Below are 25259 nucleotides of genomic sequence, written 5' to 3' on the forward strand. Positions count from 1 at the left end.
TCCAGTTGTGTGTCATTGAAGGCAGCACCAGTAGGAGAGGATCTGCTCAAAGCCAACATACGCTCCCATGCAGTCACTGCTATTATTAGGTACACTAACCTAGGACTTGGGAGACCCGGGTTCACTTCCTTCCTCTGTTGCTGACTGCCTGGGTGACCTTGGGCAAGTCACTTAGTCTCTCTGTGTCTCCAGTCCTCATCTGTATAATGGAGTAATAGGGTTGCCCTGCCTCATGGGTGCAAATGAGGATAAATCCAGTAAAGATTGTGAGGTGCTCAGATACCAGAGTGATGGGGGCCAATCAGGATCAGCATTTCATTATGCTAGATGCTGTCCCTGCTCTAAAGAGCTTATGGGCCATTATTCTTGATCGGAGCATACAGAGTTAATAGAGGCATGCTCCCAGTTTAAATTTTCCTCCTGTAACCCTTGCTTTATTCCCAGACTGCTGCTCTCTGTTTGCCGTCTTCCCCAGGCCAAGGCTATCAAGTTCCAGAAAGGAGTTGAACAGAGAGTTTGGCTCCCAAGTGGAAAGCTCCCCTGGCAAATTGGAGAACAGGGGACAGTAGAGCCACAGAGTTCCGTTCCATGTCTCTTGAACTTCTGTATCCCTTGGGTTGTTTTGATGTTTCTCATGGCTGTTTGTCACTGTCTTTATGCCTTGGAGGCACACTTCAGGACTGCGTGAAAGCATGTGCGGGGCTGATAACAGCCAGGATAGCATCTACATGAGCTGTCATCTTTGTGCAAAATGCAGGAGAGCCTATTTTGCTGCACAGCAGTGAGGGGAATTGAGCTTATTCCTCAAGCTGGTGCATTTATAAATAGACACTGCAATGGTTTTAATCTGAGCCCGGCATCCACTGCTGATAGGCCTCTTTGGGGAGTTCCAGCTAATTGCCGCATAAAGGCGATGAGTTTATTCTGTCTAATGAAATTAATGAAAAGTACAATAACTGGTTGTATATAAATACAGCACGACACGAACATTATCTCTGAGGGCTGTGCATGGGCAGCATGTTCTGGATATTCTAAATTGTAATGCTGCTGTAACAAGGATTTTGCTTCTTCCTGAATTAATTTTTCCCCTTTCAATCTGATCTGCAGACACTTCTAAATATTCCTTGTTTTGAAACAGACTTCAGTCCACGTGACTGCTACCCATTCGAAATGCAGGTGGCAAAGCTAAAATGAAGCTAATCTCTCCTTTCTGCACTGAATGAACAAGGCTGGGGCAAGAATCAATTAACACAGATGTTAATTTACTTTTCAACATTCCTTTCCCTCCATATTTGGGCTTCAGGGAGGAAGATGAAGGTCTTTTTCCTTCATCCCCTCACCTTATTACATCTTGCTGGCCTTAAGGTGCTGTTGTCGCGGAATGTTGACTCTGTATAAACAGCACTGTGGGAATTCCTCATCTGTTCTCCTGTCAATGTCTCCAAGTCAACAAGTCGACAGCATTTTTCTCACTGCCAGTCTTGGAAACTTATCCAAGGATATGAGAGTTAGGCTGGGTTTTCCTCTCGCACATCAGCTGTAATAAACGGTTACAGATTCTGACCTCAGTGACCCCTGTGTAACCTCATTGCATTCCTTTGATGTGCTCTGGTGTAACTGATTGGAACATAGGTTAAAGGGGAGAATACAACAGGTCATACTGAAAGGGGAACTATTGGGCTGGAGAGAGCTTATTAGTGGAGTTCTTCAGGGATCAGTCTTGGGATCAGTCTTATTTAACATTTTCATTAATGACCTTCGCATGAAAAGTGGGACTGTGCTAATAAAATTTGGGGATTATGCAAAGTTGGAGGTGTTGCCAATATGGAGGAGGATCGGAATGTCATCTGAGAAGATCTGGAGGATCTTGAAAACTGGGATAATAGATATAGGATGAAATTTAATAGTGCAGGGGCATGCACTTAGGGACTAATGACAAGAATTTTTGCTATAAGCTGAGAACGTATCAGTTGGAAGTGACAGAGAGGGAGAAAGACCTGGGTGTATGGGTTGATCACAGGATGACTGTTAGACATCAATGTGATGCGCAATGCTAGGCTGCATCAGGTGAGGTATTTCCAGTAGAGACAGGGAAATGTTGGTACCATTATACAAGGCTCTGGTGAGACCTCACTTGGAATACTGTGTGCAGTTCTGGGCTCCCAGCTTTAAGAAAGGTGAACTCAAACTGGAACAGGTGCAAAGAAGGGCTGCTAGGATGATCCGAGGAAAAGAGAGCCTACCTTACTAGAAGAGACTCAAAGAGCTTGGTTGGTTTAGCCTAACCAAACGATGGCTGTGGGGAGCTAGGATGGCTCTCTATAAATACATCAGAGGCATAAACACCAGAGAGGGAGAGGAGTTATTTAAGTTAAGGGCCAATATGGGCACAAGAACAAATAGAGATAATGTGGAAATGGTCATTAACAATTTTAGGCTTGAAATTAGATGAAAGTGTCTAACCATCATAGGAGTGAGGTTCTGGAACAGCCTCCCAAGGGGAGCAATGGGGACAAAAAACCTAGCTTGTTTTAAGACTGATAAGTTTATGGAGGGGATGGCATGATGAGATGGGACGCATGCCATTTTAGGCAGTCTGCAACTGCTAGTAGCAAATATCCCCAACGGCCAGAGATGGGGCATTAGATGTGGAGGGCTCTGAGTTACTACAGAAAATTCTTTCACAGATGTCTAGATGGTGGGCCTTGTTGAAGTGCTCAAGATCTAACTGATTGCCATATTTGAGGTTGCGAAGGAATTTCCCCTCAGGTCAGTTTGGCAGGGACCCAGGGGGGGTTTCACCTTCCTCTGCCAGAATGGGGCAGGGTCACTCGCTGGTTTGAACTAGAGTGTATTCTCTGTAACTTGCAGTTTTTAAATCAAGATTTGAGGATGTCAGTAACTCAGCCAGAGGTTATGGATCTGTTACAGTAGTGGGTGGGTGAGGTTCTGTGGCCTGCAATGCTCAGATCAGGCTAGATGACACGATAACCTTCAGGTCTGAGTCTATAGTCAACAATTGTTTCATGTCCCATGTAGGGACCCAGGTAGCTCCAGCTTGCTCTTCATGGCGGCATTGGCTCAGCAGGGTTATGAGGAGTAAAAAGTTAGCAGCGGTGGGTCTGGATTTTGCCAGGCAGCAGGTCTTAGAAATCAGAGGAAGAGATTTTTACACAGTCACTTTCCAAGAGAACGAACATTTGTGTTGACCTGAAAGGAGTCTGTTCAGCGGGCAGATCCAGCAAATGGAATGAATGGAGGTGAGGTCTGGCAGTGGGTGGGGCGAAGGCTGTCCAAAAGGAGCAGTGATTAGCTGCATGGGGGCACACCACTTCCTTTAGGGTGTTTTCAGGCTGCGGATGCTGAACTTCAAGGAGGTTGTGAGAGGCTCTAAGTTTTGTATAAGAGAGTGAGGCTTTTAGTTTGAAAAAACAGGACAAGCTCATTAGGAGCAGCTGAGTGCCTGCAAAACACATTGCTAGGGGCAGGCAGCAAAAATGAGGAGACTAAACTAGCTGGATATTTTGAATGGTTCATTACAGAGTAGTTTTCTGGAGATTTTCTTTCTAATATTTGTATTCTCCATAGCAGATGCAATGCTGACTTTTTTTTTAATAAGTTCAATATTTTGTATCCTCTAGGCCTGAAACGAAAATAGCAGCTAGAAAATTGTAGCAAATTTCTGCTTTCAGCATTAAGTCGGAGCGTGGTCACTATAGACATGTTCTCTGCTCCAGCATCAGTCACTGGGGTAGTCACCAGCCCAGTCCATTGTTGGTGGGGAAGTGTGGGTAGGAGAGATGCTATCACAGAAGACCAGCAAATGAGGAAATCAAGCACCCAATTAAAGAACAGACTTGCCTCCAGCGACCCATTTGGGGTATTCAGTAGCTTCCAGCGAGATGGGCCTGTTTGAATGAATAAAAACATTTCTGTTCATTTCTAAAGCCGCGTTAGCTCTAATCTGCTGTCATTTCATTGTGACGTGAATACAGACAGTTTGCAACTGGAATGGGATCTCATCAAGACATGCTGATTCCGCCTGCAAAGGTTGATAGAAGGGGAATTAACACAATGCATGTGGCCCAGTGTTGCCTTTGGTACAGATATTTCCTGTGCTCTCTTGCTGGATCTCTCATTCTCATTCTGTGTGAGTCTCTGCTTTGACACATGGCTTTGTCTCTCCTGTGCCACAGGGTGACTAAAGAAGTGGATCCTGCCTCAAAAGAAGCCAAATTCTTTCTGAAGCAGCAAGAGAAGGAGAAACCGCAGCCAATGGCTCCTGCTTCCCTTCCAACAGTCTCTGGGTGAGTGCATGTGTTTTACATCCAGGGGGTGCCTGAGCTTGTGGGGAGGAAGGAGGCCTGCTTGGGGAGTAAGGCCCAACCTGTGCTGTCAAAGCCAAAGGAAGCTTTGTATCGACTTCAGTGGGAGCAGGACGGAGCACTCGAGGCCTGATTCTGTGAGGTGCTGAGCATGCACAACTCCCAGGACTCAGTAGTTCTCAGGATCAGGCTCTAATTCTATTGTTACATCATCTCGTCTCAACAGGTGATGTTAAAGGTCTGAAAAGACTGTCAGATCCCCTCCATGGATCTGTGACACTCGTCCTTATGAACAGCTTGAAAAACTCAGGGCAACCTTCTTACCCAGCTAGGGCACACAAGAGATGCTTCCAGGTTCTATTGGGGATTTTTTTCTAGGCCTAAGCCATCTCTTTGTGTTTGGAGTGACCTAAAATGAGTTTGATCGGAATGTGGTTAGAATGAAAACCACTAAATTGTTATTTCATCAGCCTAAAGCGTGTGTTTGAAAGGACAGTTTCTTGCTGTGAGTTAATTCTGATATTAACTGGTAAAGCTTGAGTTCTTCAGCGTCTGCAGCTGGATCGTCAACTTTGAAATTATCTGTCTGAATATTGTCTTGCCTGTTAGCTAAATTGGGGGAATGTAAACAGACCATTATGAAGACTTCTAATACTCCTTGGATGAGTCTGGTCCTTCGAGGAATGAATGTGTATATAAGCTTAGTGTTGTCACTTGTGGCAGAATCCTGGAGTAGTGTGCTTGTCATGTAGGGCATTCTTCGCAACAAAGTTAACTTGGGTTAAAGGTTGTGTCTAAATTGAATCCTGTCCACACACATGCACCCTTCACTGGAATGTGGGTGCTTTGAACTCGAGTAGGCTGCCTCTCAGGAGATACAGAGCACAGCTTGTCAGCTGTTAACATAAAAAGTGTGCAGGGTAGACGCAGATTAGCAACTCCTGCACTGCCTCCCTTACAGTCCCCCCTGAGTGCCAAGAAAGGACAGACAAGTTCTCTCACAATACACTTTGCAATAATGTGTATGTGACTCAGTTTACTGCAGCACTAAAGATCATGCCCCCAGAAGTCTTAGTACCCCACACAAATATATTGAATGAGTAATGAGGGCACTCTTTTAAAACATCCTGCTTCTGGAGTGAATGAAGTGGGGCCAGTTGCCTCCTACTAGATCCCTGCCCAGTTGAGACCAGGAACAGCCTGCTGAAAACATGAGCCGAGGTTGTCGAGTTGGGTGCCAGTGAGGGGAGGCATGTCATGCATGGTCTGACGTTGTAGAGTAACATTTAGCTGCAGACCAGCAGTTTGTAGCGCAGCCTAATGACTTGACTCAGCCAAAAGCACTTCTGACATCCCCTTCACTGGCATCTATGCGCCAAAACACTCTAAGCCCTACGGCATACTGTCATGATGGCACATGCATACATTGTGGGGCTTTATTTAGTTCAGTGTTTGGAATGAGTTCAAGTAGGAAAAAAATCAAAGGGCACTAGACTGTTGCAAAGTCAGTCTATGCAAGTCAGTGGGCACTGCTATGATATCCTAATATCTTGCTGTTCTAAGCAGGCTTCCCAGTAGACTTTTACTGTACATGAATTTCTTTGTACACGTCACTGGGGATAATCCATCCTGGTGCGTTTGCTCTGACCATCCATTCGGACTCTTTCCTTTAAGCACAAAGGTAAATGTGCTTCAGAGAATTCTGCTCCCGGTTTGGAAACCGGCCAATGTACTTTCAGGTAAGAAAATTACTAACAGACCTGATTTGTGTCTTTAAGCCAGAATAAGGCACCTTTACATTAAAAAACATGCTCAGTTTCCAGACACTGAGCTCAGCTAGTGTCTGGGCACTGACTCCATGTTCCTGGAGTGAGGATCTCCAGACTGCTCTGACATGAAAGCTCTATGTGCGAGAAGTCTGGTTGGAGATGATAACGCTGCCCTTTGTCTGGTCTGTTTAGCACCCTGTGAGCTCTTTGGGGCAGGGACCGTCTGCCCCTCGTGTATTACATCACCTAGCAAAGTGGGGCCCTGATATTGACTAGTGTCTCTAGAAGCTACTGAAATACAAACCCTCAGTAATTAAAGTTGTGCTGTTGTTGGAGCCTTCAGAGATCCAGTAATTGATCAGTGATCCCAAAGAGGAGTATGTGTCGGTTGTGAAATGACCTGCTCTTTGACTGGATTGTACTTTTGGACCCCTGAAGTGTAAGATACAGTTCTAATAACGAAGAGTGGATTCTATGTAGGCTTTTCCTCCCTCATCCTGCAAGCAGTTTGTTTTGATTCTGCATGCAGCCAGCCTGCCCCATATTTATTTACTTTCCTTTATCTAAACAGCTTGAAGTAATCCAGGAAAGCAATGGTAGCAAAATCAAACATCCTGTTCTCATCTCCACCTTAGCAAGCCCTGGTAACTAACTTGTCCTGGGGAAGGGACCCGTGGGGCTGAAAATGCATTTCTGGCATGCTTAAGTATCAGAGGGTAGCCGTGTTAGTCTGGATCTGTAAAAGCAGCAAAGAATCCTGTGGCACCTTATAGACTAACAGACGTTTTGGAGCATGAGCTTTCGTGGGTGAATACCCACTTCCTCAGATGCATGTAATGGAAATATCCAGGGCATGCTTGACATCCACACCAGATGTGCTATAAAAAGCAATGGTTTGGGGTGGGAGGGGAGGAGGAAGGTAGCAGTTCTGGAAAGGAGCAAACTAAACGCTTGGCTTTAAATAAAGCCAGGAATAAAAGGCAACGAACCCTGTTCCCTCAGCAGAGTTTCTTCCCAAGGTCAGTCCTCGGGAGCCTTCTGTTTGGTTCCCAGCCTCTTCCTTATTCTGATGCATTAGAGTTGTCCCACAATGATGCCCTGGCTTCTGAACTATGATTACGGACCATTGCATGGATGCCCCTGGTGATGTTCATTAGTGATTTGCTGGCAAATCAGACTGCCATTTGACACCACTTACCTGGCTGCATTACCATTGTGGTGCTAGTTTGTTCGAATTTATGGTCACAGCCACAAGCGTCAGCTAGCATTAAGAAGGCCTTCCAGCTGTCAGCATTTGTTTGCTATCCCTAAAATTGGGCAAGGGCTCTCAGCCATAAAATGCCATGCCAAAAAGCCATGTGGTTTTTCCTGCAGTATTTCTTACTGCTGTGCATCTGAGCTCACACTGGGGAAGCCGTTACAGTCTGTCTAGTCAATAACATGCATGCTTAGCCAGTCCCTAGTAGTTCTCGGTGACACAGTAGAGCCTTGTGGTCTATAGCATGAGTACTCCACGCTCTTAAAAAAGCCCTTCAATATGCAAGGTAATGAGGACATAAAATGAAGCTGGAGGAACCTCCAAACAGGCTGCTGGAATCACATTGCATGTGAATAGCATTGACTTCAAACCAAGGGAGTTCAGCGAAAGATTGAGAAAGATCATTCCCTAATATTTGTGCCCCAATGCTTTCTTGTATCTTCCTCCCCCCCTCCATATAGGCAGCCATCCATGCTGCTTGATCTGTGCTCCTTGGTTAAGGAGCAAAGTTGCTTCCACTCTGAATTTCCTCACTCTTGTAAGTTTTTGGTTTTGTTTTAATCAATGTATTTGATTTGAAAAGGGGCTGGAGGGAGATGTTTGTACTTGGGTTGAACTTAAGCCAGGAAGGAGCAAGGGATTTTCCACCAGCTTTGTTCTCATGTTTGTTTATTGTCAGAGCTGTTTGTCATTAAACAGGGGCTTGAACTCTCAACCCAGCTGTGCCCTCCCTGTTTAATTACAGTATTGGGTTTGTGACTTCCCAGGCCTTTTTGCTTTACGGGCTGACAGGAACACAGGGTAAAATCCACCTTTGAAGCAGGCAGGTGCCACTCCCAGTGACTTCAGTGGGAGGGGTGCACGTTAGCACAAAGAGCTGGATTTGGCTCGCAGGGTTGTGATGTCATTGTAGGATCAGGCTGAAAGAGATGCTGAAACTATGTGACTCCTCCTAGCCAAGCATGAGGATCTTCAATAAGAGCAAAAGCCAGAGAAATACCTGCCCAGTAAGTTCTTTTCCGGTCAGGCGCTTCTCCCACAACCTTTGATCTCCCTGTTTGCTTCAGCCAATTCTTCATTGGCCTGAGGAGAGTCTGCCCTTTGCTTTTAGAAACATGGAGGAGGAAAACCACTGCACAGGTGATTGCCATCCGAGCAGTACTGCAAAGGGCAATGCTGACTCCCTGCCTTCCACTGGGCCATGTGGCCGCATCCCAGCAGAAGTGCTGTCAGGCCTTGTTTCCTCCTCAGCCTTAAAGGTAGTGGGAGGAGCAGCTGTGGGACTCTTTCTGGGAGCATGTGCATGGGCTGCATCCCAACCCCCATAAACCTCAGCTGAACTTGCTCCCCAAGCGAGGCTGTTCCTCAGGTTTCTTTCCAGGGCTCCTCTGCCTAGAGATGTGCACCAGCCTCCTTTAGATCCAACCTCCTCATAGCTCAGAAGTAATGCTCTGGGTCTTAATGGAGCATTTTAGCACCAGAGCCTGGGGTTCCTCAACAGAAGAGTCCTGTATTCCCAGGATCTTGGTATCTGCCAGTCTGCTATGGAGGATGTGCAGCAGTTTGAGTGGTGGAGAAATGACAAGGTTGTCCATTTTCAGAGTGGACGTTGGTTAAGGAGGCCAGTGCTACTACACCATTAAAACTGGAGCAGCAAAAGAATGCTGTCCCTCATGGCTACCACATGCTCTGGTTTGCCTGGAACACTTTGCTGATTTCACAGCAGCTCGATCTGCCTCCTTTCTTCTGCACTCCTGATTCCTGTGTCCTTGGGTTATGCTGAGTTGTCAGTCATTTAGGTGTGGCAGAGCTCACCAGTGAGGAGTGAAAAAGGAGGTCTGCCTATAACCATCAGAGTAGCACAGAGGACGAAGAGTTCACTCTTGCTTGGACTTGATTTTCTTTTTAATAGTGCACGATGTAATTGGGCAGCTGAGTCCTCACTAACCATTTCAAGAACCATGCCTGTGCTTCTCTCCGGTGCCCCGGCTGTGCTCTAGGGGGCAGTATACTCCCAGCTGGGATGAGAAATCCTGGCTGCTTGCACTGGTGCCAACTGTCTGGAGGCGAACAGTACATGACATATATATTTTTCTTCTCATAATGAGGTGAGGCTGCCAGGGTGCGACTTGTGCCCCACAGTTAGTTTTACATATTTCTTATTAATTCCACTTGGGTTTGGAAGATGAGCTATTTTCAATGTGGCATTGGCTTTTCCAATGGAGCGAGCTCTATACAGGTCTCTGGTCTGTTTTTATTATCGTCCTTGTTATTTCTTTGCATCTCCCTGGACACTTCCCTTGTTAGCTTCTGCTGACTATTGATTTCTTGACTGACTCCTCTTTGATCCACCAGGGCAATTGTTTTTTAAAGTTACACTTTTGTTTGTTTATTACATTGAGATTAATTGCCATGGAAGGAGCAGTGTTTTAAGGCTGGGAAAGAACGGGTGTCATCAGCTTGACTAAACAAGGGTGCAGCTGCCTTATTATCCTGTTTAGGGCATTCCAAGCAGCTTGACCCCTTGAGCGTGCCCCTGTTGAAGTCACTGGGAGCTGAGTCTGCTAGCACTGCACAGGGCTGGGCCCTAGCTGAGACTCTACACAGGGGTCGGCAGCTTTTCAGAAGTGCTGTGTCGAGTCTTCATTTATTCACTCTCATTTAGGGTTTCGTGTGCTTGTAATACATTTTAACCTTTTTAGAAGGTCTCTTTCTATGTCTATAATATATAACTAAACTATTGTTGTATGTAAAGTAAATAAGGTTTTTAAAATGTTTAAGATGCTTCATTTAAACTTAAATTAAAATGCAGATCTCCCCAGACCGGTGGCCAAGACCCGGGCAGCGTGAGTGCCACTGAAAATCAACTCGCGTGCTGCCTTTGGCACACGTGCCATAGGTTGCCTACCCCTGCTCTACTAACTAGGCCAGGTTATTGTTCAGGATCTCCTCCCTCCACCCCCCAGTTCCCACTGCGGGGTTGCCATTAAGCATTTTCTCAGGACTGCGGGAGAACTGGGGGAGGGGAATCTCGGAGTTTGGAGAGCTCTCTTGCTTTGTGTTTGGTACATTGGGCTCAAAGCAAAGAATGCAGCCAATATCTTCCTCCAAGAGGGAGATCACAGATCCTCAATCTCTTCTCCCTTGCCTGTGTGGAATGGGTAAAACTCTACCCGCATGGATGGAGTGATGCCTGAGTCACAACAGGGTGAGATGAGAATCCGTCCCCCTGGCGCCCTGCCCCACTGCCACTTTTGCAAGTGTGTGGTGGGGGTTAACTTTGGCTTAGCAGAGCCCAGGCCGCTCCATGCCTCATTGTATTTCTTTGCCTTGATCGGCCTGAGCAGGTTCCCCAGGCCAGGCTAACTGGGATCAGCTGTTTCTTTTCCTAGTCTTGTCTGAGCTCAGCAGAATGGAATCTCAGCTATTTGAGGACTTAAACTCTCTAAAGCATCTGTCTTATAAAATACAAACGAACCCCTTGAAACTGGGTCCTTTTATAGTTCTCTGATGAAAGTTGGGGGGCAGTTTTCCCTCCAGGCAGCAGGGCTTCCAAGAAGCCTGCTGTCCTCTACCTCCATCTCCTGTGTCACGTGCATTTTTCTCTCTCCGAGAATGGTTGTGGAAACCAGCTGCTAATGGAGGTGGCTGTATTTTTATTCTGAACCATTTGCAAACATGCAGAGGGAGCCCCCTGTATCGTCTGGTGCTGGGCATTGTTGTATTGGAATGGGAAGTGAGGGAAAGCATTGCCGCCTAATGGTTAAAGTATGGCACTGGCAGTTGGGTGCTAATAGTTACTTTGTTTCAAACTGACATGGCTTAGGGCAGGGGTCTCAAACTCAAATGACCACGAGGGCCACATGAGGACTAGTACGTTGGCCAGAGGGCCGCATTACTGACACCTCCCCCCCACCGCCCTTGACCCCGCCCCCACTCCACCCCTTCCATGAAGCCCCGCCCCAACCTGCCTCTTTCCACCCCTTCCCTGCCCCCATTCCAACTCCTTTGAAATCCCCACCCCAACTCCGCCCCCTCCCTGCCCCCAGGGACTCAGGGCAGTGAGTTGGGGTGCAGAAGGGGTACAGGGTGCAGCATGGGGCTCAGGACAGTGGGCTGGGGTGCAGAAAGCGTGCGAGGTGCAGCAGGGGGCTCGAGGCAGGGGATCAGGGTGCAGGGTATGGCAGGGGGTGAGGGTGCGGCAGGGAGCTCAGGGCAGTGGGTTGGGGTGCAGAAAGCGTGCGAGGTGCAGCAGGGGGCTCGAGGCAGGGGATCAGGGTGCAGGGTATGGCAGGGGGTGAGGGTGCGGCAGGGAGCTCAGGGCAGTGGGTTGGGGTGCAGAAAGCGTGCGAGGTGCAGCAGGGGGCTCAGGGCAGGGGGTCAGGGTGCAGGGTATGGCAGGGGGTTGAAGTGTGGCATGGGGCTCAGGGCAGTGGATTGGGGTGCATAAGGGGTGCAGAGTGCAGCATGGGGCTCAGGGCAGTGGGTTGGGGTGCAGAAGGGGTGCGTGGTGCAACAGGGGGCTCAGGGCAGGGGGTCAGAGTGCAGGGTATGGCAGGGGGTGAGGGTGCAGCAGGGAGCTCAGGGCAGTGGGTTGCGGTGCAGAAGGGGTGCGGGGTGCAGCAGGGGGCTCAGGGCAGGGGGTTGGGGTGCAGAAGGGATGTGGGATGCAGCAAGGGTTTCAGGGCAGTGGGCTGGGGTGCAGAAGAGGTGTGGGGTGCAGCAGGGGTTTCAGGGCAGTGGGTTGGGGTGCAGAAGGGGTGTGGGGTGCAGCAGGGGGCTCAGGGCAGTGGATTGGGGTGCAGAAGGGGTGCGGGGTGCAGCAGGGGGCTCAGGGCAGGGGGCTCAGGGTGCAGGGTATGGCAGGGGGTGAGGGTGCGGCAGGGAGCTCAGGGCAGTGGGTTGGGGTGCAGAAGGGGTGCGGGGTGCAGCAGGGGGCTCAGGGCAGAGGGCTCAGGGTGCAGGGTATGGCAGGGGGTTGAGGTGCGGCAGGGGGCTCAGGGCAGTGGGTTGGGGTGCAGAAGGTGTGGGGTGCAGCAGGGGGCTCAGGGCAGGGGGTCAGGGTGCAGGGTATGGCAGGGGGTCGAGGTGCGGCATGGGGCTCAGGGCAGTGGATTGGGGTGCAGGAGGGGTGCGGCAGGGGGTTGGGATGCAGGAGAGGTGTGGCAAGGGGCTCAGGGCAGTGGGTTGGGTGCAAAAGGTGCGAGGTGCAGCAGGGGGCTCAGGGCAGGGACTCGGTGCAGGGTATGGCAGGGGGTGAGGGTGCAGCAGGGAGCTCAGGGCAGTGGGTTGGGGTGCAGAAGGGGTGTGGGGTGCAGCAGGGGGCTCAGGGCAGGGGGTCAGGGTGCAGGATATGGCGGGGGGTGAGGGTGCGGCAGGGAGCTCAGGGCAGTGGGTTGGGGTGCAGAAGGGGTGTGGGGTTCAGCAGGGGGCTCAGGGCAGGGGGTCAGGGTGCAGGGTATGGCAGGGGGTTGAGGTGCGGCAGGGGGCTCAGGGCAGTGGATTGGGGTGCCGTGCAGGAGGGGTGTGGCAGGGGGTTTGACTGCAGGACGGGTTCGGAGAGGTGGGCGCCGGCCCAACGCGCACCGGGGGCAGGGCAGGCTCCCTGCCTTCCTGCCCTGCCCCCGCGCCGCTCCACTCTGGGAAGCGGCTGGAACGTGGGGGAGGAGAGGTGCAGGGGTGTGTGTTGCTGTTGCTTCAAGCACCGCCCCCAGCATCTCCCATTGGCCAACAACGGGGAACTGTGGCCAATGGGAGCTGCTGGGGGCGGTGCCTGAAGCAACATCGGTACACACCCCTGCACCTCTGTCCCCAAGGTTCTGTCTGCTTCCTGGAGTGGCGTGGGGGCAGGGCGGGCAGGCAGGGAGCCTACCCTGCCCCCGATGCATGCCGGGCCGGAGCTGCTCTAGGTAAATGCGGGGGAAGGGTTGGGGGCCGCGAGGAGCTCACGGGCTGCAGAAGATAACCTGGTGGGCCACATGCATCCCACGGGTATGAGACCCCTGGCTTAGGGTCTCTCCGCCAAGGTGCTGATGCAGTCTGTTCTGCTTTTGTAGTGCCTCTTTCCTTATGGACATGGTGCATATTTCCTTCACAGGAAGACAATGGTATACATTCTGCTTTCCTCCGATTAACGTCTGGGAGCCTTTCGAGTAGCGGGAAGCCACATCAATCCTGTCCTCCCTCTCGGAATAGAAACTGGGATAAGAAAGGGAGAAGCTGTGCTGTAGTGTAGCAAAGGGACATCCCTGAGTGCAGCATATCTAGCACTCCACCGTATGGCCTTTGCCTTGAATTCCTTCTCTCCCCTGTTGGAAGGTGGATAGCCTGGCGTAGAGAGCACTGGCTAGGTGACATTGTCAAGTCTGCTTGTTCTCTGCATGTTTGATTTGCATCCAAGGTTTTACTCTCCCCTGCTGGATGCAGGTTTAGAAAATGGAACTGATTAGGTAGGCTCGGGTGGCATTTTGAATGAAGTTGGCTTCTTGGGTTGAATTGTGAAACTTGTTGGCTACAAGTGCTGGCTTCTCCCTTCCCATCTGAGTGAGCATTTTCAAACCCTTCCTAATGCTTTGGGGTCTCAGCCCATCAGGTCTGTTGAGCTAGGTAACAAGTACAGCCTGGGCGCAAACTTCCCTCTGCCAGCATGCCTCAGTCCTGATGTGGAGGGACCTGCTGCTAGAACTCAGCAGGGAATTTAGTCTCTTAATTTTCCTGGAGCACCTCTGCTAAAGAGCCTGGTCAGTTAGTGATGTGCATGGCATGGACCCTGAGACTAAGGCCTTGGCTACACTCACACTTTACAGCGCTGCAACTGGGGTGTGAAAAAACACCCCCCTGAGCGCTGCAAGATACAGCGCTGTAAAGCATCAGTGTAATCAGGGCAGCTGCGCTGCACGCTACACCCGTAAGGGATGTGGTTTACATGCAGCGCTGGGAGAGCTCTCTCCCAGCGCTGCCGCTCTGACTACACTCACACTTCGCTTTGAAATTCCAAATGTAGCCATACCCTAAGACTCCCCAGCAAGCTTCACATAATCTTCCAAGCAGCTGTTTGATGCTACCAACCTTTATTGACTGCTGGCCTGCGGTCGATCGAAATCTATGAAATGGCCCAGGGACTAAGCCCTGGTTCAGTTCCCTTTTCCCAACAGCTACAGGAAGGCTGATGGGAGACCCCAGGCTTGCACTGAGTGTAAAAAGGCGAAGTAAATGTGTCCCTCTATTTCTGTAGCCAAGGGGGCTCTGATTGGAGGGGAGCTTTTCTGCCATGCCTTGCTGCTGGGGCTGTGGTATGCAGCAGGCCATGGTGCTTGTGTTCCAATGGGTGATCAGCTGTAATGCTTTGAAAGGTATTTAGAGCACGTTTGGTAGTGATGTAGGGGTTAAAAATGGAAAAGAAAAGGTTGCTGTAGATTGCATCTCATGGCTTTCCTAATGCAAAGCCAGTGGGAATTCTGCCAAAAGCCTTTATTTCCCCCCTCCTGGCTAGAGGCAGGCTGACCTTTCCCGCACTTAAGGAACTCTGTCCCTGCCGCTGCTGCTAACTTGGAGAAGCTTTGCAAGGGAGCAGAGGTGTGAGCTCATGAAAGAGGAGGGTGATAAACTGGCTTGGGAGAGGGGCAAAAGGGGTGCTTTCTAAACTGATCCTTCTGTTTGATTGCATGATGGCTGGCACACAGCATGACCATCTTTACACCATGCAACCGTCTTGGTGCAACGGGTGTAACAGCTGTTCAAGGCGATCTGATAGAGCAGCTGGTGCATAGGGGCACTCTGTATGGAGCGTGTGGTTTGGGGTCTGGATTGGGCCTTGGGAGATCTGGGTCAGTTCTCAGCTCTGCCACAGACTGCCTGGGTAACTGTGAACAGGTCACTTAATCCCTGTGTCTCAGTTCCCCATCTGTACAATGCTATACGCCTGCCTGACTACTGTAGATTCTGCTTAATAGTAGCCCGGATATAAACAGCATTTTGCCAGGCACCAATCCCGGCCCATTGACTTTAATGTTAATGGGATTCAGATATTGGCACTGGCATGCTGCTTATTAGCAACATTTTTTGGAAGATAGGCCCCACCTGCACACAGGTTTGCAAGGCTGCAACCAGGGAAGGGAGCACTGGGACGTGTGGAGCATCCCCTGCAGGCTGGTTTGCAGGGCTGCAGCCAGGGCAGGTGGGCTGGGATGTGCCTTCCCTTGCTGCAGCCATGCAAACCTGGCTGCAGCCGGTGCTCAGCCCCTATCCATACAGGAGGTAAGGGCAGGGAAGGCTGTGTGCAGGGCAGTAGTGGCGAGAGGGGCTGCACCTGGGGAAGGCATGTCCTCATGCTTCGTCCCCTGGCTGCTGCTGCCTCACAGGCCTGACTTCCGCTTAATAGCAACTTTCTGCTGGCAACCAAGAGGTTGCTAATAGGCAGAACCTACAGTATATCCCATCCTGCCATCCTCTGTCTGCCCTGTTTATTTGAAGTGCAAGCCTTTCAGGGCAGTGACTGCTTCTCAATATGTATAGCACCTGGCACTCTGGGGGCCTGCTCTCTGATAGGGCCTCTAGTTGCTGCTGTAATACTAATCACGGTGTCTCAGTTTTCATCTATGCTTGATGCACTAGACTGGCTGTAAGATCCCCCCACTGCCTCTTGTGAATGGATAATACAATCTAGGCCCTTCTGCTTTTTTGAGTTGCAGTTGCTTTAAGATAGCATCATGATGGTATTTTTCCCTTCTCCCTCCCCACTGTTTTGGACTAACCCTATGGAAAGCTGGAACGGATCCCTGTTCCCTTCCCTCCCTGACACATGCATAGTGCTTTATTGGAAAGCCTGGCTATGAGTGCCTGGCTATTGCATTGTGGGAAATTTTCCACACACACACGCTCGCTCGCTCTCACTTTCCCCAGTTGAAAGAGCGCTGGAGCATTTGTGTTGGAAACCAAGTCGCTTCTAGAGAATTACATGGACTCTGCAAATAGATTTATAAAAAATAGGTCAGGCGGTTTGGGCCTTCTCTAAAGACTAAGCCAACTCGCCCAGTGCCGCTTTCTGTTTCCTTTCTTTCCTGTTACATGGCTGTTGCATTTGAGCACTCTGGAGAATTCTTTAAAGGGGAAGTTGCACATGGCCAGTGCTGTGCGATCAGTATGTGTGGTGGTTCTCTATAGGTCCAGGCTGGATTGTAGGGCAGGGAATAGGATCTCTTTCTGCTCCTGGAGAAATGAGTAGTTTATCTGCCCATCTCTCTTCCTAAACCTCCAGTGCGGTAGCAGAATATTAGCATGAGCTTCTCAGTCTTAGGCGGCAAATGATGCTGTGGGCAGTTTGTCCTCATCCTTCTCTTTCAATGCACACACATCTCTCTATAGCCACTCCTGTAAAAAGTGTCCGCTCCGAGCACTGGGCAAGCTCTGGGTTGGGACAGTGCTGCTGTTTTAAGGAGCATTCTGCCTTCTTAATGGGACAGCATGGTTGTTTTCAAACATAGGCTTGTATCCCAGGTTAACTGGGAGTTCCTGAAATCACCCGTGATACCTTGCTGCTATGTACGCTTTATTGATTGCATCTGCATCGCATGGGTATCCACACAGCACTGACTTCGTTCCCTTGAAATCTCATCCTAACAGGTATGGGGTTCAGTGTAAAGCTTGGGATGGATTCTCTTCTTTGATTGTTCCAAAACACTGAGGAAGTTTGGAGGGAAGGGACCCAGGATGTTGCGCAAAGATGCTATTGCTCCTCTTGGCCCAGATGGTTACCCCAGCTTTTGGGGCCAGATGGGTGCTCCACTAGGAGGAGAAATTGACTGTTGTCTCTGACGCAGTCTGTTTATTTACAAAGAATGTACACGAAGTCCTGATTCTCTGAACACAGTAGGATCAAGCAACAGAAAACAGTTTCCTTGTTCACAACTCCAAGCCTGCCTTTCCAGCTCTGCCCCAAAAACTCTCTCTCAGCTTTATCTCTGGGCCTCAGTACCAGAGCTTTGCTTGCTCTCTCCTATTTTCAAGATGCTTTCTCTTGGCTTTCTGTTGCTCTCTCCATCTGCTCTTGGTTTCTTTTTGATCCACACAGACAGCTGCAACAAAATCAACCCCCAGACCCTGTGTTTTCATTCAGTCTAGTCTTTGGGCAGTGGCTTCCATTGTTTTAGCTCTCGTTAAATGTGGGAACAATTAAATGTCCCTTTGTTTAAGGTGAGTGGAAACCAATAACATGTCCATCAGTTTCAGCGACCTCTGTGACTGCCCGCATATGAGACACGCTTGCTGGGAGCCACCCAACCTCCAGCATAACAATCCTAAGTTATTTGGCTAGATCCCAGACTCTTCTTCCACCCACTCTTGTTCACGGACAACTCCTGCCTGGGATGGGAATGTGCACAGTTTCCAATATACTAGTAGTGTAGTCACCCGTGGGTTATTCTGGTCCACTTCATGTTCCAGCAAGCAATATCCTGGTGGAGAGAACCCTACAAATGCCTATAAACAAACTGAATGTCCTGCTTGGACATGAGATTCTATCTGAACTGTTCCATAAGGAGCCAACAAGATGATACCGACTGGATTGTGAACCTAAATCCAAATTATGCTCTGGCCCCTGGTTAGAGGGTGACATAGAGCGAGGGGCTTTGGGTTTGAAAACCTAAGCAGAAATGTGTTTATTCCTTGTGCATGTGCCACTCTTGTTCTAGGGGTTTCACTCTCTTAGATTTCTAACAGCCAGGAGAGTAGGATGGTGAGAGATCAGCTACTGCAACTATTCAGTCTCATGATTTTCTGTCTCAAGACTCAGCTAATGGAAAGAACCTGAGACAAGACCACAGCTACCCCAGAAACTCTGAAGCGACTCTCAGCAGGATTCAGTGCTTGTAAAAACCGTTTGTGTGATTTTCCCCCCATGCAGCAGCCACAGTCTGTCGTTGCAGGGCAGCAACGATTGCCAGTTAAGGTATCCGCTTGTTTTATGTCGCCTGTGTTGTGTGTAATTTTACTACATGGGAGAGCATTAACTGTAGCCCTCGCAATGTAAGCCAGATTGATGGCTTTACAGTGAATGCTCCTCAGACCAGTGTGGAAAGCTTACTCTTTTAGGGTGCCCATATATTTAGAGTTTATGGGGTTGTGTCATATTTCACAGCCAAGTACCATGTAGGAAAAAAACTCTCGGTGTGCTGTTCTGTAGTCAAAGTAGGACTGGCTGGTGGACAGCTGGATAGAGTGCTGGGCAGAGTGCTAAGCAGGGCCTGGCCTTGAGTGTCCTCTGGATCCCTGGTTGCTTAGCAGCCCTGCTGGCCAGAGGTTGCCAGCAAGCTCAGGATTAGGCCCTATCTGTGCTTGGAAGGGGACGTGAAGCAGCTGGGATGCTCTCTAGCCAGCTGGTCTGGATGGTCCCAAGCCAGGTTAAATGTGTTTGAAGCGAGGTCACTGCCGGAGTGACTTGACTGTAGTTTTGGCACGTCCCCTCTGGTTGGCTGTACTGGGTTTTAAACATCTCAGTCTAAAGTTGTTTTAAATGGTGAGTAATGCTGCCTCAGGACATGCAGGCCCTTCCCAAACACACACAAGGCTTCAGGGCTGCCATTCGATTTCTGGAGAAGCAGCCAAAAAATTATCTTTTTAATGGGGAGCTTTGCCTGCCGTTCCCCGCAGGAGCAGAGTCTTGTGAGGTAAAGCTCTAAACACCAACCCATGGCATTATCTCAGGGGTAGAGCCAGGGATGCCTGCCCACACTTGTGATGTCTGCAGCGATACGATGTTTGACCTGCTGGTTCAAAGAACCCACCATTAGTTCTTGTTATGTCTTTTGTCAAAAATTGGATCTATGTATATCTAAGAGAAAGAAATGGAGGAGGGGATATAAATACAGCAGGGGTTTCCAAGGACACTACCCACTGCTTGAGTTTGTTCTGGTGGGTTTTAGTCACATCACACGTTTGTCATTCATAATGGCCTGTTGCTTTGTTTCTCTCTGTTAAACTTTCTCTCCAAATCACTATCTTTGTGTTTGAAGATGAACTGCGGCTGATTTTCTGTGACACTTCTCGTCTTGAGCATGGAGGGGTGAACTCCAGAGTGATTCATCTAGTCTCCCATCCTACATGAAGGGCAGTGTCATAGTAAGGATCAGCTGTCATGCTGTTGTGCGAGTAGATCTCTCATGTGCACCTTAAGTGCAGATTTGTCACTCACATGCACATACAGTGTTATGTGACAATCCTAGAAACTCAGAGTGTGCAGAAAGAAAGGGTTCTGAACATGAAGTGTTGGTAAAACACAAAGTGGGAGTGGGGGTGTGCAATCAGTCCAGAGTAGCATAATGCTTCATGAGCATTGGGGCATCAGGCTGAGTTGTGCCGTGCACCCAAGATCCATGGGAGATCTGGTATTCCACAATAGGTAACCAGCCATTTAAAAAAGTAATAAGTTCATAAATTCGAAAGGCAGAAGGATCGTTGTGATCATCTAGTCTGACCTGTATAACAAAAGCCAGAGAACTGCCCCAAAATAACGCCTACAGGAGATCTTTTTAAAGAACATCCTATCTTGATTTAAAAATTTCCTGTGATGGAAAATGCACCACAACCTTTGGTACATTGTTCCAATGGGTAATTTATCTCTCAAAAATTTAGCCCTTATTTTCAGACTGAAATTGTCTAGCTTCAACCTCTAGCCATTGGATCGTGTTATATCTGTTGTTCCCCATGTAGATATTTATAGACTGTAATCAAGTTACCCCTTACCCTTCTCTTTGTTAAAATAGATTAAGTTCCTTGAGTCTACCACTATAGGGCCAATTTTCTAATCCTTTAATCATTCTCATGGCTCTTCTCTGACCCCTCTCCAATTTTTCAACGTCCTTCTTGAATTTTGAACACCAGAACTGGACACAATATTCCAACAACTGTCACACCAGTGCGAAATACAGCGGTAAACTAACTTCTCTACTCCTGCTTGAGATTCCTCTGTTTATGCATGCCAGGATTGCATTAGCCCTTTGGCCACATTGTTGCATGATTATCCACCACGATCCCCATATCTTTTTCAGAATCACTGTTTCCCGTGATAGAGTCCCGCATCCTGTAAGTATGGCCTACCATCTTTGTTCCCAGATATACACATTTATAGACTCATAGACTCTAGGACTGGAAGGGACCTCGAGAGGTCATCGAGTCCAGTCCCCTGCCCTCATGGCAGGACCAAATACTGTCTAGACCATCCCTGATAGACATTTATCTAACCTACTCTTAAATATCTCCAGCGATGGAGATTCCACAACTTCCCTTGGCAATCTATTCCAGTGTTTAACTACCCTGACAGTTAGGAACTTTTTCCTAATGTCCAACCTAAATCTCCCTTGCTGCAGTTTAAGCCCATTGCTTCTTGTTCTGTCATTGGAGGCTAAGGTGAACAAGTTTTCTCCCTCCTCCTGATGACACCCTTTTAGATACCTGAAAACTGCTATCATGTCCCCTCTCAGTCTTCTCTTTTCCAAACTAAACAAACCCAATTCCTTCAGCCTTCCTTCATAGGTCATGTTCTCAAGACGTTTAATCATTCTTGTTGCTCTTCTCTGGACCCTCTCCAATTTCTCCACATCTTTCTTGAAATGCGGTGCCCAGAACTGGACACAATACTCCAGTTGAGGCCTAACCAGCGCAGAGTAAAGCGGAAGAATGACTTCTCGTGTCTTGTTTACAACACACCTGTTAATGCATCCCAGAATCACGTTTGCTTTTTTTGCAACAGTATCACACTGTTCACTCATATTAAGCTTGTGGTCCACTATGACCCCTAGATCTCTTTCTGCCATACTCCTTCCTAGACAGTCTCTTCCCATTCTGTATGTGTGAAACTGATTGTTCCTTCCTAAGTGGAGCACTTTGCATTTATCTTTATTGAACTTCATCCTGTTTACCTCAGACCATTTCTCCAATTTGTCCAGATCATTTTGAATTTTGACCCTGTCCTCCAGAGCAGTTGCAATCCCTCCCAGTTTGGTATCGTCCGCAAACTTAAAACACACATTTGCTTCCGCCAGTTTACTAGGCAGTCCAGATCGCTCTGAATCAGTGACCTGTCCTCTTCGTTATTTATCACTCCCCCAATTTTTGTGTCATCTGCAAACTTTACCAGTGACAATTTAATGTTTTCTTCCAGGTCTTGATAAAAATATTAAATAGTGTAGGGCCAAGAACAGATCCCACTGGACCCCACTGTAAACTTACCTGCACGATAATGATTCCCCATTTACAATAACATTTTGAGGCCTGTCAGTTAGCTAGTTTTTAATCCAATTGATATGCCATGTTAATATAATATTGTTCTAGTTTTTTTAATCAAAATATTTTGTGGTACCAAATTAAATGCCTTACAGACATCTAAGTAGATATCCACACTATTACCTTTATCAACCAAACTTGTAATCTCCTCAACAAAAAAGATATCAAGTTAGTGTGATAGGATCTATTTTTCATAAACCATGTTGATTTGCATTAATTATATTATCCTCCTTTAATTTCCCTATCATCCACTCCATTATCTTGCCTGGGATCGATTTCAAACTGACAGAATGACCCAGGTAATTATAGGTCTATTTGCCCTTTTTAAATATTGGTACAACATTAGGTTTCTTCCAGTCTTTTGGGATTTCCCCATTGTTCCAAGACTTATTGAAAATCAACATTAACAGTCCTGTGATTTCCTCAGCCAATTATTTTAAAACTCTTGGGTGCAAGTTCTCTGAACCTGCCGATTTTAAAATGTCTAACTTTAGCAGCAGCTGTTTATTATCCTCCAGAGATAACAGTGGAATGGAAAGAGGTTTTTCATAACTTTATGATGAGAAGACATCATCTGTTTTTCCCCCAAATATAGAACAGAAATATTCATTGAATACTTCTTCCTTTTCTACATTTTCATGGGTAATTCTACCATTTCCATCTAGTAATGGTCCAATACCTTTATCAGGATTATTTTTTTTCCTAATATGCTTAAAAAATTCTCCTATTTCCCTCAACCATAGGTGTCTTTGTGTCCCCTTGCTTCCTTTTTCAGTTTTCTGCAGTTCCTGGATTTTGATTTATGTTCATTACTATCAACTTCCACTTTCTTCCATTTGTTTTATAAATCTAAAAATTTTAGAGTTTCCTTCATTTCCTCGCTAAACCTGGTCATATTTTACCCAATACAGCCTTCTTTCTCGATTGTGGCTTTTTGGGCATCTAGAAAAGTGTTTGTAAACAATTCCCAATTCTCATTGATATTTTTCTGTACACATTTTTCTGATTGAAATTCTTTCTGTCAGCTGATTTGTCTCATAATTGTTTTCAGCTATGTGAAATTAGCCCTTTCAAAGCACCAAATATATACATTTACTGGTTTGAATTTCATTCTGCTTGCTCTTCATAAATGCGATCAAGTCAATGATCCCTTGTATCTAGGCTACCATTCATTTTTAGGTCTGTGGTCAGTGCCTCTTTATCTGTCAAGACTTGATCTAATAGAGAATTCACCCATGTTGGTTGCAACACTTTCTGAGTTAGGAAATTGTCCTATTATATTATAGAATGTTTAGAAATTCCAAGCATGTTTTACTACGGGCAGCATGAGATTTCCAGCATATGTCACTCAAATTGAAGCCCCCAGTGACCATGTCACTTGTTTTTCCTGCATATTTTAGATAGGTGCATAAGGCGGTGGTCGTGCTGTTCCCTAGTGTGATGTGGTGGCCTGTAGCACACCAACTAATGCCTTATCTTGTGTTTTATCTGTTAGGACATTAATCCAGAAACATGCAAGTAAAGAAAACGAGGCTTAAAGCCTTCTGGATGAACTGATGTACATCCCCTAGTGCAGTAAATAAAACTGAATTGCACAGATGAGCATTGAAAATTATCAATCTTTTCATTTCTTTTTATTTAGTTTTTAGATTAGTCGGCAACAATAAAATGTCAGCATCAGCTTGTGCTTCTCAAAGGAAGATTTAAAGGGCTGATGCAAGTTGGTAGACTTCTGAACTGAAGCCCAGTGATTCATTTCAGTGCAGTCAAGGAATTATGATGTGATTGGAATAACAGAGATTTGGTGGGATAACTCACATGACTGAAGTACTGTCCTGGATGGATATAAACAGTTCAGGAAGGACAGGCAGGGCAGAAAAGGTTGTATGTATGTAAGGTTGTATTGTATGTAAGAGAACAGTATGACTGCTCAGAGCTCTGGTATAAAACTACAGAAAAACCTGAGTCTCTGGATTAAGTTTAGAAGTGTGAGCAACAAGAGGGATGTTGTGGTGGGACTCTGCTGTAGACCACCTGACCGGGGGGATGAGGTGGACGAGGCTTTCTTCCGGCAACTAGCAGAAGATACCAGATCACAGGCCCTGGTTCTCATGAGGGACTTCAGTCACCCTGATGTCTGCTGGGAGAGCAATACAGCAGTGCACAGACAATCCAGGAATTTTTTGGAAAGGGTAAGGGACAATTTCCTGGTCCAAGTGCTGGAGGAACCAACTAGGGGCAGTGCTCTTCTTGACCTGCTGCTCCCAAGCAGGGAAGAATTAGTAGGGGAAGCAAAAGTGGATGGGAACCTGGGAGGCAGTGACTGTGAGATGGTTGAGTTCAGGATCCTGACACAAGGAAGAAAGGAGAGCAGCAGAATACAGACCCTGGACTTCAGAAAAGCAGAATTTGACTCTCTCAGGGAACTGATGGGCAGGATCCTCTGGGAGAATAACATGAGGGGGAAAGGAGTCCAGAAGAGCTGGCTGTATTTTAAAGAATCCTTATTGAAGTTGCAGGAACAAACCATCCCGATGTGTAGAAAGAATAGTGAATATGGCAGGCAACCAGCTTGGCTTAACAGTGAAATCCTTGCTGATCTTAAACGCAAAAATGACCAGGGAGGAGTATAAAAATATCGCTCAGTCATGCAGGAGTGAAATCAGGAAGGCCAAATCACACTTGGAGTTGCAGCTAGCAAGAGTTGTTAAGAGTAACATGAAGGGTTTCTTCAGGTATGTTGGCAACAAGAAGAAAGTCAAGGAAAGTGTGGGCCCCTTACTGAATGTGGGAGGCAACCTAATGACAGAGGATATGGAAAAAGCTAATGTTACTCAATGCTTTTTTTGCCTCTGTCTTCACGAACAAGGTCAGCTCCCAGATGGCTGCACTGGGCAGCACAGTGTGGGGTGGAGGTGACCAGCCCTCTGTGTAGAAAGAAGGAGTTCAGGACTATTTAGAAAAGCTGAATGAGCACAGATCCATGGGGCCGGATGCACTGCATCCGAGGGTGCTAAAGGAGTTAGCTGATGTGATTGAAGCGCCCTTGGCCATTATCTTTGAAAACTCATGGTGAACGGAGGAGGTCCCGGATGCCTGGAAAAAGGCTACTGTAGTGCCCATCTTTTAAAAAGGGAAGGAGGAGGATCCGGGGAACTACAGGCCAGTCAGCCTCACCTCAGTCCCTGGAAAAATCATGGAGCAGGTCCTCAAGGTATCAATTCTGAAGCACTTAAGAGGAGAAGAAAGTGATCAGGAACAGTCAACATGGATTCACCAAGGGCAAGTCATGCCTGACTAACCTAATTGCCTTCTATGAGGAGATAACTGGGTCTGTGGATGAGGGGAAAGCAATAGACATGTTATTCCTTGACTTTAGCAAAGCTTTTGATAACGGTCTCCCACAGTATTCTTGCCAGCAAGTTAAAGTAGTATGGGCTGGATGAATGGACTGTAAGGTGGATAGAAAGCTGGCTAGATCATCAGACTCAACAGGTAGTGATCAATGGCTCCATGTCTAGTTGACAGCCGGTATCAAGCAGAGTGCCCCAAAGGTCGGTTGTAGGGCCGGTTTTATTCAGTTTCTTCATTAATGATCTGGAGGATGGCGTGAACTGCACCCTCAGCAAG

At 47.6% G+C, this 25259-nt stretch overlaps 1 protein-coding gene across 1 annotated transcript in view; it reads left to right on the top strand.

The window, feature by feature from the left end:
• CFDP1 (craniofacial development protein 1) overlaps positions 1-25259 on the top strand; it is a 137392-nt gene that overhangs the window by 44956 nt on the left and 67177 nt on the right. Inside the window, exon 5 of the mRNA XM_030581732.1 lies at positions 4197-4307. Coding sequence (XP_030437592.1) covers positions 4197-4307 — 111 coding nt within the window. The remainder of the gene's footprint in view (positions 1-4196; positions 4308-25259) is intronic.

Source organism: Gopherus evgoodei, chromosome 12 (assembly GCF_007399415.2).
Source record: "Gopherus evgoodei ecotype Sinaloan lineage chromosome 12, rGopEvg1_v1.p, whole genome shotgun sequence".
Classification (NCBI taxonomy): domain Eukaryota; kingdom Metazoa; phylum Chordata; order Testudines; family Testudinidae; genus Gopherus; species Gopherus evgoodei.